We start from the raw sequence: 12,672 nt of genomic DNA on the forward strand, positions 1-12,672 counted from the left end.
TACTCGGACTCCTGCAGCTGCTGTAATGACTGTGTGTGGGAGAACAGATGGAGGTTTGCTCCCCTAAACCAGAGCTGTTTCCAAGAAGCATCTGAGCCCCGACCACCCATCTGTATCTATCTTTATCTAGCTTTTCACCTCATTCCTTCCTCTCACCTTTGGCCTCTCACGTTCATCTTTTTTCTGTAGAGCCAGTAGGAGAGGGAGAGCACTATGAGACTGGTTTCTTGCGCAATAACATACACATGGGAGATTAAGTCAACATCAAAATAATCATTTGAGTCACACATTCACAGGAAAAAAGATTCTGGGAAGAAGAACCTTTAGCTTCACCCATCAGTCATGTGCTCTCTTTTTTCGTTTTTCTTTTTAACAGAGATTCATGCTGCTTTCCAGCAACACAGTTTCACACAGTTTAAGATTAGCCACATCAAGAGTAACCTTGTCAACCCAACGTGAGCCACATGAAGCCAGATTTTTGGCTTCAGGCATGATGATGGTCAGGGGAAACATCTGAGAGACTGATCAGTGCCTTAGACTTCCATTTAGACAATAATCGACTGATCTATTGGTCAGCAGTGAGACCAATTCACTGTTTTACATTTTCAGTCCCGAGTCCTAAACATTTGGTTATATATACACACTCTAAAGAGTCTTACACAAGTCATACATTTTTTTCATCACTTTTAATGCAAAGAGTAAAAACAAAAAGTAAACATAACTAGAGCTGCAACGATAGTCATATTATTATTTGAAAGCTATTTTAATAACCACTTATTTCGTATATATTCCAAACAAAAACACTCTTGCTTCCAGCTTTTCAAATATGAGGATTTGCAGCTTTTCTCATTTTATATTGTTGTAATTAATGGATTAATTGAGAAAATACTGTGCAGATTATTGAAAATAATCCTTAGTTGCAGCTAGAGTAATGTTAGTAGTAATAAATTGATGTAGATCAAGAATGTTTTATATGATTTGCATTTATTACTTATGGAAATATACAGGACAAAAAACACTTGGACAGCAAAAAACAAAATACTGTGGAGCAATTGTACAGGAAATGATGACATAGACAGTTTCTACAGAAAAAAAAGGAAGTGAAAACAAGAGCTACTGTTAACAAGTTAACAAATAAAGTCATATAGTGTACATATGAGTGGGAATTTATAACTTCCCTTGACATAAGCGTCTTTTATTTCAAAGGGTATCAATACAAGATGCTTAAGTCAGATGTCTACAGTATGTCCTTTCCCTCAGTCCCACTACATATACTGTATACTGTAGACAATGGGCACCTAAGATTAATTATGAATTCAAAATTTGACTCTGAATATGATAATCCAGCATATCAATTCTTTTAAGTCTCTGTTGAGCCCAACTCAACTCACAAGTCACTGCTGTAAAACTCTGTAATGTTGAGTTGCAGGTCTTTTTTTAATTGTTGTCAAGTCAGGTCTGAAATCATGAAATTTTGTGGCAGGATTCTGTTTGGAGGCCAAGTCATATGACGGGAGGGCAGTGCTCTGCCGGCTGCACTCTGTGTCATAACCTCATGGGATCTAATGAGTTTCACAAGAGGAAACAACTTCAGCCAGATGTAGGCAGTTTGGTTGTATGTTTCTGAACAGGCGTACAAATGTGGTCCAGTAGTGTCTCACTGTCATTGTAGGAAGCAAAGATGGTTCATTTCTCTTGTTCCCCTGCTACTTTCAGAAGAAACTGCTAAACACAGGATTGTCCTTCAAGACTATAAATAGTTAAGTGATCCTTTCAAGTGCTGGCTCACTTGTTTTTGTCTGTACCTGAAGTGCAGGATGGGTGGTGTAATGTCCGGACTCTGTTTTTCACATTCAGTTCATTTTACCAGCAATAGGTATTAAAAACTGAAGGATATGGAGAAGATATGAACATGGAGAGTTTTAAAGATAATCTACAAATCAGAATTTCTACATTTTGAGTATGTCAAATATGTATAGTGTGTGTTTGTCCATTTATTGTATATTGTGTATACATGTATAATTGGCAGATATTAAGGTTTAGAATATTCAATCAGTTAGTTTTTCTGTTTTTTTGTTTGTTTTCTGTTTTTGTGAGCAGCTCAGACAATTAAGAGTGCAAAAAATCCCAAATCTCCCCCAGATTTCCCAGACCTTGTAGCTACTGATGAAGGAAGATAACAATAACCATGTGATGTACCCTTTTTGTACAAACATGTTTTTATCAACTGAGGAACATTGCCAGAATACGACCTATTTTAAGTTTTAAACATGCAGAAACTATTTTTCATGCTTTTCTCTCATCACGCCTGAATTACTGAAACAGCCTTTTTACATGCCTAAATAGGAAGACTGTAGAGTGGCTACAGGCAGTACAGAACTCAGGTGCCAGGCTTTTAACCAGAGTAAACAGGTTTGAACACCCCGGTTTTGGCCTCTTTACACTGGCTTCCAGTACAATTTAGAATTGATTTCAAGGTTCTTTTAATTACTTACAAGTAATTAAAATTATATCTCAGATTTTATCCCCGTACGTACGACCCTGCTTGCACTTTGAGATCCTCGGGCAGGGGTCTTCTATCTGTTCCAGACTCTCAGCTGAAGACTAAGGGGGACAGAGATTTTGAAATAAGAACCCTGAAGCTCTGTAACAGCCTGCCCGAGGAAATAAGGCAGGCCGAGTCAGTGGCTTCTTTTAAATCTAAGCTCAAAACGTACTTTTATTGCACCACCCTCCCTGATTTGACCTGATTCTAGTTTTTATTCTGTTTTATTTAAATTAATATTTACATTTTTATGTTGCTCTTTTAGTACTTTTATTCTGTTATTGCTGTGTTTTATTTGTTTTTTTATGTGAAGCACTTTGTAACATTGTTTTGATAAGTGCTATATAAATTAAGATATTATTATTATTATATCCATTTGTGGACCAAACAACAAGAAATATGTCAAATTTGCTTATGACTTCCCTTCCCAAGAGCTCTGCCAGCATGAGTCCACATTTTCATTAAAGAAATGATTCATTAGTTGTTTTGTATACGATACTTCATTTACATGACTGCAAAGGATACACTGACTTTCTATGTAGCAGTTTACTTTGGAGCCTGGAGGAGGGTGATAAGAAGGCGAGAGCAAGTGGGAGAAAGGAAAAGAGGGAGAGCGAAGGCACAAGAGGGTCCAGAGTATGGTGAGAAGGATCAGGCTTGGAGAACGAGGGGCCTCATGTTTAAACAAGCTGTGACCCCTGCAGAGCTTCCTCTATTTGACAAATGAGCCGTGCCTCCCCGCAGTGATAGCTGCTGGCCAAACATTCAGCCAAAATGACTGTTATTGTTTGAAATGAGCCAGTACAAGCTTGTTGGATCACAGTGGGAAGGGTATAGACAGATCACTAAGCTGTAGGCGTTGTGTGAGTGTGTCTGTGCATGCATTTACGCACTTCAATCATTTACCTCTAATAACATATTGATTTTCTGCCCTAAGTGGTTTACAGCTTCAGGAGCAGCCAGCCTTGTTGTTGTGCACAAAGAAACAGTGGTGCTGGTTTACCTTTTAGTAAAATATATTCACTGTTAGGAATTATGGCCAGCATCTGTGTGGACCAGATGCTACTCTAAGGTCATCATAGCTTTTTCCTGCAGCCTCTAACGGCCACTAAATGATCATTTAGATGACGAAAAGGCCTGGTTTAAGTATGTTATGTGGTCCACACAACTGAAAAGAGACTGTTAGCTACAACTGTTAGCCCGCTATCCATGGAGAGACAGGACAGTCAGTGGTACAGTCATTAGACGAGCAGCTAAAATTGTTGAAATATTATTATCGATTCTCTTCTTTGCACAAAGATCTTCACGCAAGTCCAAGTCAAGTCTACACTTCTTTGGAAGTAATAATATATATGTGAATAAAGTTGTATTTTGTGCACAAAATTTGACAGTAATTTAATAAATATTGTGAGTTGGAGCTGAGGACTAAAATGAAAAAAATCTTTTGAGGTGAAGTTAGAAAGCAGTGAGGTTAGTCAACTCCTCATCTCTGCTTGAGGCCAGTGGCTTGAAGCTACATTAACCACTACTAACATAACACACCTTTAGCCCTGGTTTGGCTGCATCTGTTTTGATCCTTTTTGAAAAACTGTTATACGAGTACAATGCTAAATGCTATGCTATATCAAAAACACACTATAGTTTTGACAGTATAAACTTTACCTTGAATTATGTAAATGTTGCAGCTGAGTGCAGTGCGTTCAGTGCAGCTTAATTTCCTCAGTCACATTACCTGCTCCACTCCCAGGTTACACCAAAATCTGTAGTAAAAAGTATATCTGGAGTAATTTCTCTTTCTCTTTAAAATATTTTTTTACAGAGGGTAACAAAATATTTCAAGGGGGATGTATTTTCAATAGAACAGATGCTGACACTGAATGATCATAGAAATATTATAGGAACACTACAGGCAGCCATGTGTCTCTATGATCCTCTTGCTCTTCACCGACTACACGTTGCTTCTTATCACTTTGATTATGAAGGTGACACTACTCTATAGAGTATATAGGCTACAATATAGTATATAATTGAATATTTATAATGTATAGTGTAGAGAATATTATAGATCCAAGACTTGACAAGAATTGACAGAAGGTAAAATCCCTCTGCTACTTCAGCACCACAGACAGCGCAATGGATTTATCAATACACAGCACAGTTAGGCTACTGATATTTTAGAGGCATGGTCGGGGCAATAGATTCTAACTTGCACAAACCTCAGTCAGATAAAGGATCAATGAGTGAGGCCCACTCATAACATATTCAACTAAAAAACCCCTCTGCCCCTGCACTTTCTCTGCTACTAAGGGATGGAGAGGGGGGATGGCAAGTTAACAAGGGGGATGCATTTTTGTCATTTTGCTAACAAGGGGGATGGCATCCCCCCCTCAAGTACTGGATAGTGCTCTTTGTAGACATTTTACTGCAGATGAATTATATCCTATTTCTGTAATAACAACAATTATTAAGTGCTGTATATACTGTATGAACCACAAGGAAGTGAAATAAAAAATCTTGTTCCCAGACTTTATGCTAAGCTAAGCTAACTGACGGTAGTTTTACATTTATCATACAAACATGAGTATGGTATTGATCCTCTCATCTTGCTCATGATAAAGAAGCGAATAGGCATATTTTCCAAATTGTCTAACATTTTTCATATTCTCGCTTAACTTTCATAACTAATCTTGCTCAAAGTCATCATTCTCAGAAGGAAAACAATTAAAAACCACTAAAATTGCCAATGAAAACTGCAGCAGCATTATTGAATCTTTTCACTATTTGTGTGTTGATGTGTGTTTGGGGTGTGTATGCACCAGTGGGATGTATACAGTAAATGTCAGCACTATTCATATCCACCCATCATAGGGTCCATCTTCACTAAAATGTAACTGTAAGTGGATCAAATGACAGCTATGTTCCTGGTTTTCTCTGCCATTAAACAGATTTTAAGGGTTATCTTGCCTTTCAGAGCTGCAAACACCCAAAATATGTTATCAGTCTTCATTTCACAGAAAGCATGTGAGTTGATCTTATGTAGTAACATCCTGAGGGAAATGTTACTTTTTGGCATTAAAATGTTCAAATACTCAAAAATGGCACAAATGTTTCGCTATGTGCAGTTTCATTACAAAACTATTGTGTCTGTCTATAGCCAGAAACTTTTACTTGTGTGTATATGTGTGCGTGCACGGGGGTTAAATTGACTGCGAACCTGGTCAAGCTATTTTCTACTCTCCCAGCTGATTTTTGTGTGCAGACGACAGGGTGAAAACCTGTTAGCTGCTGTGTGTTACATCTGGGAAATAACTTCAAAAGTCCCTATGGTCCTGCATGCTGTATTTTGATCACATCTGCCTGAAAGCTCTGTTACATACATTTAAGAAAATCTTTTCTCTCTCCCTTTTCTTTCCTCAGCTCCTAAACATTCCCTCTATTGTCACTTTTTCAAATCCTTGCAATAAAGGAAGATGAATTTGGACTTTAAATTGGTGAATAGCGTCATTAGTCAAAAAAATACTGATATAAACACTGATTTCACCTTTAATGATCCTTATTTAATTTGCTTAGAACAAAACATTAACTTACAGCTATAAAGATCTGCAGTTGATAGTTTAAAATGGCTTTTTCCTTCTCCCTCCGTCTTACTTCATTCATCTAAAATGCATTGGTGCAGAACTCTTTTTTTTCAGTTTCCACACTAACATATGAGCTTCCGCTGGTTTAATAATATACTATTGCTGAGCTCAGATTTGACAGGAAGCTATTCTCAGCAAAACACTTCTCTTATCACTGGCATCTGGTGCCTTTTTGCCCCGTATGCACAGCAAAATATATATCTATATATACAGCACACACACACACTGTATCCCCTACAGACAGCAGCAGGGTTTATTTGATTTGCAGCACTTAAGCAATGGTCTTTCAAACAATGGCCACAGCTTGACGTCAGAGTCTAACTTATATGTGGTGTACAGAGGGCAATGGGTTGAAACGGCCCAATATATTTGATGTCATAATGGCCTCTTGCTGCTGGTAAAGGTTGCTGTTTATTGGAAGTGTGGTGAATATTTACAGCAATTTTACATAATGTTCTAGATGTTATCTTGTAATTCAGGGATGGATTGTCAACACTAATGTTTATGTGTGTATGGTTTTCTTATATACAATATGCTCACAACAGGCAGTGCTTTGTGGACTTTGTTGCCCTTTGTTTTGCCTCTCAGGCTACATACACACTTCTCTAACCATCTGATCGGTGGAGCTTGGTGGGTCTGTAAGCAGCCTGACAGCGTTGTAGTAACTACTGAAACCTCCTCTGCATGTTTCTTTCTGGGAGGAAAATAAATCTAGATTTTGATTTACAGTTGACAGTGTGTTATTATAAATAGGCCCGCTTATTCTCTCACTAAAATCTCCATCACAATTTTCCACAGGCCAAGGTGACATCTTCAAATTGTCTGTTTTATTCAATCGACAGTCCAAAGCCCATAGATATTCAATTTTAAATTATATAAAACATAGGAGAACAACACACATGATAAGCTGGAACTTTTGCTTGATAAATTAAACTATTAATGGATATCAAAATAGCTGCCAATTAAGTCTTTCAGATTAGCTCTTTTAGCTGTATTCATAATTGTATTCTCTTAAATAGATGACACAATTAAAATACTGCATTAGCTTTCATTAGTCTCAGGTGATTTTAAGTGGGGTTAGTGCATTAATAATTCAGCAATGTGCAATGCATTTATAATTCTCTGTTATGCCACCATTGTTATTTTTATCTCATCATAATGGGTAATGTGGGCCATGCTCAGTGCTGGTAATAAAGGCAGGGGATCAAACCAGCAACCTTCCAGAAAGCAGCCCACTTCTCACTATGGTGACATCTTCAGCCATCAGAGTGTTGTTATCATCCACTGAACAACATGCATTTTACCAGCTATGCCCTCTCTGTAGTTTGAATATGTAAGAATCTCACAGTCCAGAGCTTTACTGTGATGTGGATACATTTTATATTCTGATTTGGAGCCGGTGTGAGCAGATTTGGAGACAATTTAACTGTTGCCCAATTCACTGTTCGGCTGGTGAGAATACCAATAGTTAGTGGATGTATCAGAAAAGAAGGTAGACCTGGAAGATTGAGGATTCAGGATGGAGAAAGAGGGATTAGGGCTGGCTGAATGGATTCATCAAAGCAGAGCTCTAAGCCTGAAAAGCTCTATTAAGGCTCTGAACAGTCCTGAACGCCTGTTGCAACAGGGGAGAGTAGTGGGACGAAAGAGGGAGTAAAGGGCACTATATCCCAAGTCACAATGATGGATTACTTGCGAACCTCTGATACCAGCTACTAGATGATTAATACAAGCTAAACCATAGGAGGGTTTTAAATGACTGTGTGCCTTTCAGAGAACAGAGTGAAGAATAAGTAAGGTCATTTTGAGTCTTAATAGATGGGAAACTGCCCATCTCCTCCATGATATGCATAATAGGTAGTTTTATACTTTGAACTGTGTCCATGTTTTGAAAAGTGTGCTGACACTGATGAATAACAAGATAGTAAATGAGATAAAAAGACAGAAAAGCTGCACATTTGACCCTAAGAATAGCTCTAAAGCAGCAGTCAGAGGTGATTTTCTTCTAATCCTATCCTATTCTTCCTCCTGTCTTTCTCCCCAGGGAGTACCACCTCTTCACACGCTGCACAGAGGAAAAGTCCCAAAATGTCAACTGCTACTGGCCCAACCCACTGGTGGAGAGCTACATCATCCGCATACACAAGCACTTTTTCTCCAACTGCACCACGGAGCAGGTGGTATGGGTGGACCCACCGGACGACACGCTAATCATCCTCATCCTTATCCCTGTTTTCCTTACCTTGGCTATGATTGCCCTGGTGGTCTGGTGCAGTAAGAGGAGTGACATCCTGGCCTAAGAGGAGAGGAAGATGGAAGAGAATAGAGGAAGAGGGGAGAGGAGCTCAACCTCTCTACTGAAACAATACTGTACTCAATGAAGGAGTGCACAGAGGTTTTGGGAGATTGTTTCAGTTGGTCAAAATAATCCACAAATGGCAATGCAGTCACCTACATGTCCCGTGAAAACAATACAACTAGTCCCTGGTAGAACAAAGTAGTACTTTTTAATTTAATATATTAAATTCCCCCGTTTCCAGTCTTTACGCTAAGCTAAGCTAATTGGCTGTAGCTTTACATTTAGCATAAAGACATGACAGGTATTGAGCTTCTAATCTAACTCTTGGCAAGAAGGTGAATAAGTGTATTTCCAACTAATGTCCAACTCTTTCTTTCCTGGTGAAATTTTTTTGTTTGCCTGAAGCCACAGGGAGGAATATGTGCATCCAGGGCTTTATGTGTATCTATGAATACCAGAGAGAATGATTTTACCTAAGACACAGAGGATTTTGGTGCTTTGATGATGTCACTTACGGGGTAACTTGACCAGTTTAACAGTGGACCTCCAAATCTCAGTGCATTCTTTAAAGCTCATGGATCCGGACTATTGACCTCGAAGATTCTTGTCAGAGCACTGTATCGTTGCTGAAGGCCAAAGTATCCACCAAGCATCAGAGGCAGTGATTAAACTCTAAACTGGTGGGAAATAGGGACTCCCAGAGGACACTGTTAAATATTTTAACATGATACTGTATGATGGCTTGGAAGGATGAAAAAGAAGCCAAATTTGGACTAAGTATTGATTCTGTTGAGTTACTGAATGGACAGCCGCCACTGGAAAGGATACACTGGTGTGTAACCCAAAGACAAGGCAACATTATGATTATTATATTTTGGGACTTGAATTTTTTGTGTGACTACCTGAGCCCCAAGGGACTGTTTTATAACAGTGTAATTTATCAGATACTGTTGAATAACATACTGTTAATACTCACAAAGAAGGATTCTCAATGAAAAAACATGAACTGAGCGACATTGAGACCTCACAATGTACAGTTATCCTCTCTGTCTGTGCTGTCTACTGTATCTGCATTGCCTCTCCTGTGTTACTCAGACCAGTGGGAAATATACACTGATGCTTTGAAATGAATTCCTTTGGGGAAAGCCTTGATTTAATGTACGCACTTCATTGGTTCTTTGTACCGCTGTCCTCACCAGCCACGAGGCAAACGAAACCAAGCACTGCTTTTTTTATTTTCTTCCAAAGCATTACACATCATTCTGTTTGTCAGCGCTCACTGCGCACACCGTGTGTCTCACTATGGAAAATGAAACTCCTCAGCAAAACGTACCTTGATTAAATCTCAAGTCTTTCTGAGAATAATGGGTTGCTCCACTTCATTATGTGAACAAAGAAAGAACACAGAAAACACTTTTCTTCAGTTTCTTTGATCCACTGTCTGCCAAAAATTGCCTGTGTAAATTTTAGTCAATTATCATAAAGTGTCAATCTTGCCTAACACTTGTAAACCAATTAAATTACAGGAAACACCAAAGAAAATATAAAGCAAGGCAGACTGCCAGAAACCTCAGCTGCTTTAAATTCATTATTTAGTTGCTCTCTTCAACAAATTTTAAAATCACACAAAATTTTAGCATTAAATCATTATGAAATTCACTTTGTGATATAATTAATAATTGTAACATGTCTCACATCCCTTTTGCTGTTAATTAAATATGACAAATCAGGTACTAACCTTAACTCTGGATTGATGTAAAGGCTGCCAACCAAATTTAAAATTGGTTGGTTTAAAATTGCTACTCCTAGCAACTCTAAAGGGGGCATATTATGCTTTTTGTGATTTTCTGTAATTTATATACTGTTATTATATCAGATATCTATGCTAAACATAATCAGCTCCAAAAGTTGAGGTTAACATATGTAGAAATGCTCCAGACAAGTCAAAAGTCAGGGCTTCAACCTGCCCTGAATGCTTCGTTTGCAGTGTTTTTTTCTACCTTGCCCATAAATGGCCATCCATTCTGTAGCCTCAGAACAGAGTGGGCTCACTGGGAGGGGGCCAGGAGCTAAAACGGCCTGTTTCAGACAGAGGCTGAACTGAGGAGCTGCGTAAAGTACCAGTGTAAGATAAATAAGGACTTTTTTAAAATTGTAAATCATGCAGAGATATTCCAGTAGAGCCCCAGATTATAAATATAGACCTGGAAATGTGCATAATATTTCCACCTTAACAACCAAGAATAACTCTTCCCATTGATTTTCCACTGAAGACTTCTTTAGACTTGACTCTCTAGGGGGTTATTCCAGAAATGTTGTTTTGACCTACTTCATTAAGTGCATCAAGCATGTTGTCTGATTCAAAACTCTCTTGAAGTCATTAAAAACAAACTCTCACACCCTCCACATCCAGTAAGTATCATGATTCATCACAAGGTCTACAGGTGTTTCCTCCCATGAAACGAACCCGCCTGGAGCTCGTCCGCTCTGATGTCGTCCAGTAACTGCTCCACCCACCTGAGTGGTCCCTTCTTACAAATAAAACCCGCCTGCTTATCCAATTCCTCTTTTTAATTAATGTCATCTGTCATCTGAAAGGTGTGTAAATGTGTGTGTGTGTTTATGACTGAACATCCATCACTGTCAAAAGGAAATGCAATCATTACCACCTTACATCGTCAGATCCCGAAGGGGCCGTGTAAATGTATGATTTGAAGATCTGCTCACTAAATTATTTACTGCAGATACTTATTAAGGTCACAATTAAACTCAAAGCCAGAATGATGCTCACTGTCCCAGTTTGCTACATCTGACTATGGTTGTATCGTAGCACAGTCATTGAATATACAAAGGGAACTGGAGAGCAGACCTTGTTACAGAAAAACTGGCACAGATACCCAAAACTGCTGATACATCCAATCTCTGATCTAACCAATCTACACTGTGCCATAGGAGCGTGAAATTAAGCTTTACTCAACCTCATTAAGCCATATATCAAACTCCATGTGCAGCAACAAATGCACATGTAAAATGATGTTAAGACCGCAGAATATGATGAAAAGTGTCATATTTACTGATCTGTAAAGTGACTATAATCAATATTTTTTATGATAACATATGAAAAAGTGAAACACTTCTTAGATGTATGTGTGTGGAAATCTCTTCTATCAGTATGGAATCATAATAGCAATCTAATTGATAATTGATAATATCAAATGATAGTGTGTAATGTGAGAGATGCTCATAGCAATGAACCTACAGAGAATTATCATCTGACTCTGCAGTTCCCCTCGGCTTTACGGAGCTTTATGATGAGTTTCAGCTCATTGTTTAGCTGTCTGGCTGCGATTTTACTGTTTTGGTTCACTCTCAGTGCTCTCATAGTGTCGTTTTTGGACGCGGCAGGCAGCTGTTCTCAGAGAAAAAGCTCTAAAAATCCACTGTACACTACCTGCTCAGCACCAAACAGCAGACACATAGTGACTAGCTGGGGAACGTAGTGGAACATTTAGCAGCTAAAGAGCCAGATATTTCCCCTCAGGAGATGGTAGAGAGCAAAAACAGAGCTAAAGGAGAGTGAATATTGGACTTACATTCACCAGTGGTGCTGGATGTGGAAATAAGCAGCTGTTTGCTAACAAGTTTAACACATCAACCTAAAAGGTGATGATATCTCAGCGTCATGTTCAGAACCTCTTTCCGCTGCCCCTCAAGTGGCCAAAAAAATCAGTTAATGCTGGTTTAAAGACACCACACACCTGCATAGATGTTTTTAATGATCATGTCTGATTAGAAAATAGACAGAAGTTCAGAGAGCTGTTGTGACTGACTAGGGCCAGCATGTTCCCGGCTTGCCAGCATGTTAGCTTGTTAGCGCACCAACTACAGTAGTCCTACAAGTAGTCCTTAAGTCACCAAGCCTCTAGCACTGACACAGTGACAGAGAGATGGACTTTGTCATGACACTTCCTGGTGTAAGCTAGTCTTGGTGCTACAAAGCAACCAGAAAGCAACACAGGGAAAATATATGTACAGTATATGAATTGATAGAGAGTGTCTGCGCTCCAGGAATACAAGATTCTGAGCATTAACAATATCATGTCATTGTCTCATTTTAATTTGGTGATAATAATGCTGTAAGTTGTGTAAATACAGTTCCCATAATGCTTTTTTAGGCATATTGGCACCAT

The 12,672-nt window shown here is 38.7% G+C and overlaps 1 protein-coding gene across 1 annotated transcript in view; it reads left to right on the forward strand.

The window, feature by feature from the left end:
• LOC122972901 (receptor activity-modifying protein 3-like) overlaps positions 1-10,019 on the forward strand; it is a 32,836-nt gene extending 22,817 nt beyond the window's left edge. Inside the window, exon 4 of the mRNA XM_044340313.1 lies at positions 8,228-10,019. Coding sequence (XP_044196248.1) covers positions 8,228-8,483 — 256 coding nt within the window. The 3' untranslated portion in view covers positions 8,484-10,019. The remainder of the gene's footprint in view (positions 1-8,227) is intronic.
• The last annotated feature ends 2,653 nt before the right edge of the window (positions 10,020-12,672 follow it).

The sequence above is a fragment of the Thunnus albacares genome, chromosome 21, assembly GCF_914725855.1.
Source record: "Thunnus albacares chromosome 21, fThuAlb1.1, whole genome shotgun sequence".
Lineage (NCBI taxonomy): Eukaryota > Metazoa > Chordata > Actinopteri > Scombriformes > Scombridae > Thunnus > Thunnus albacares.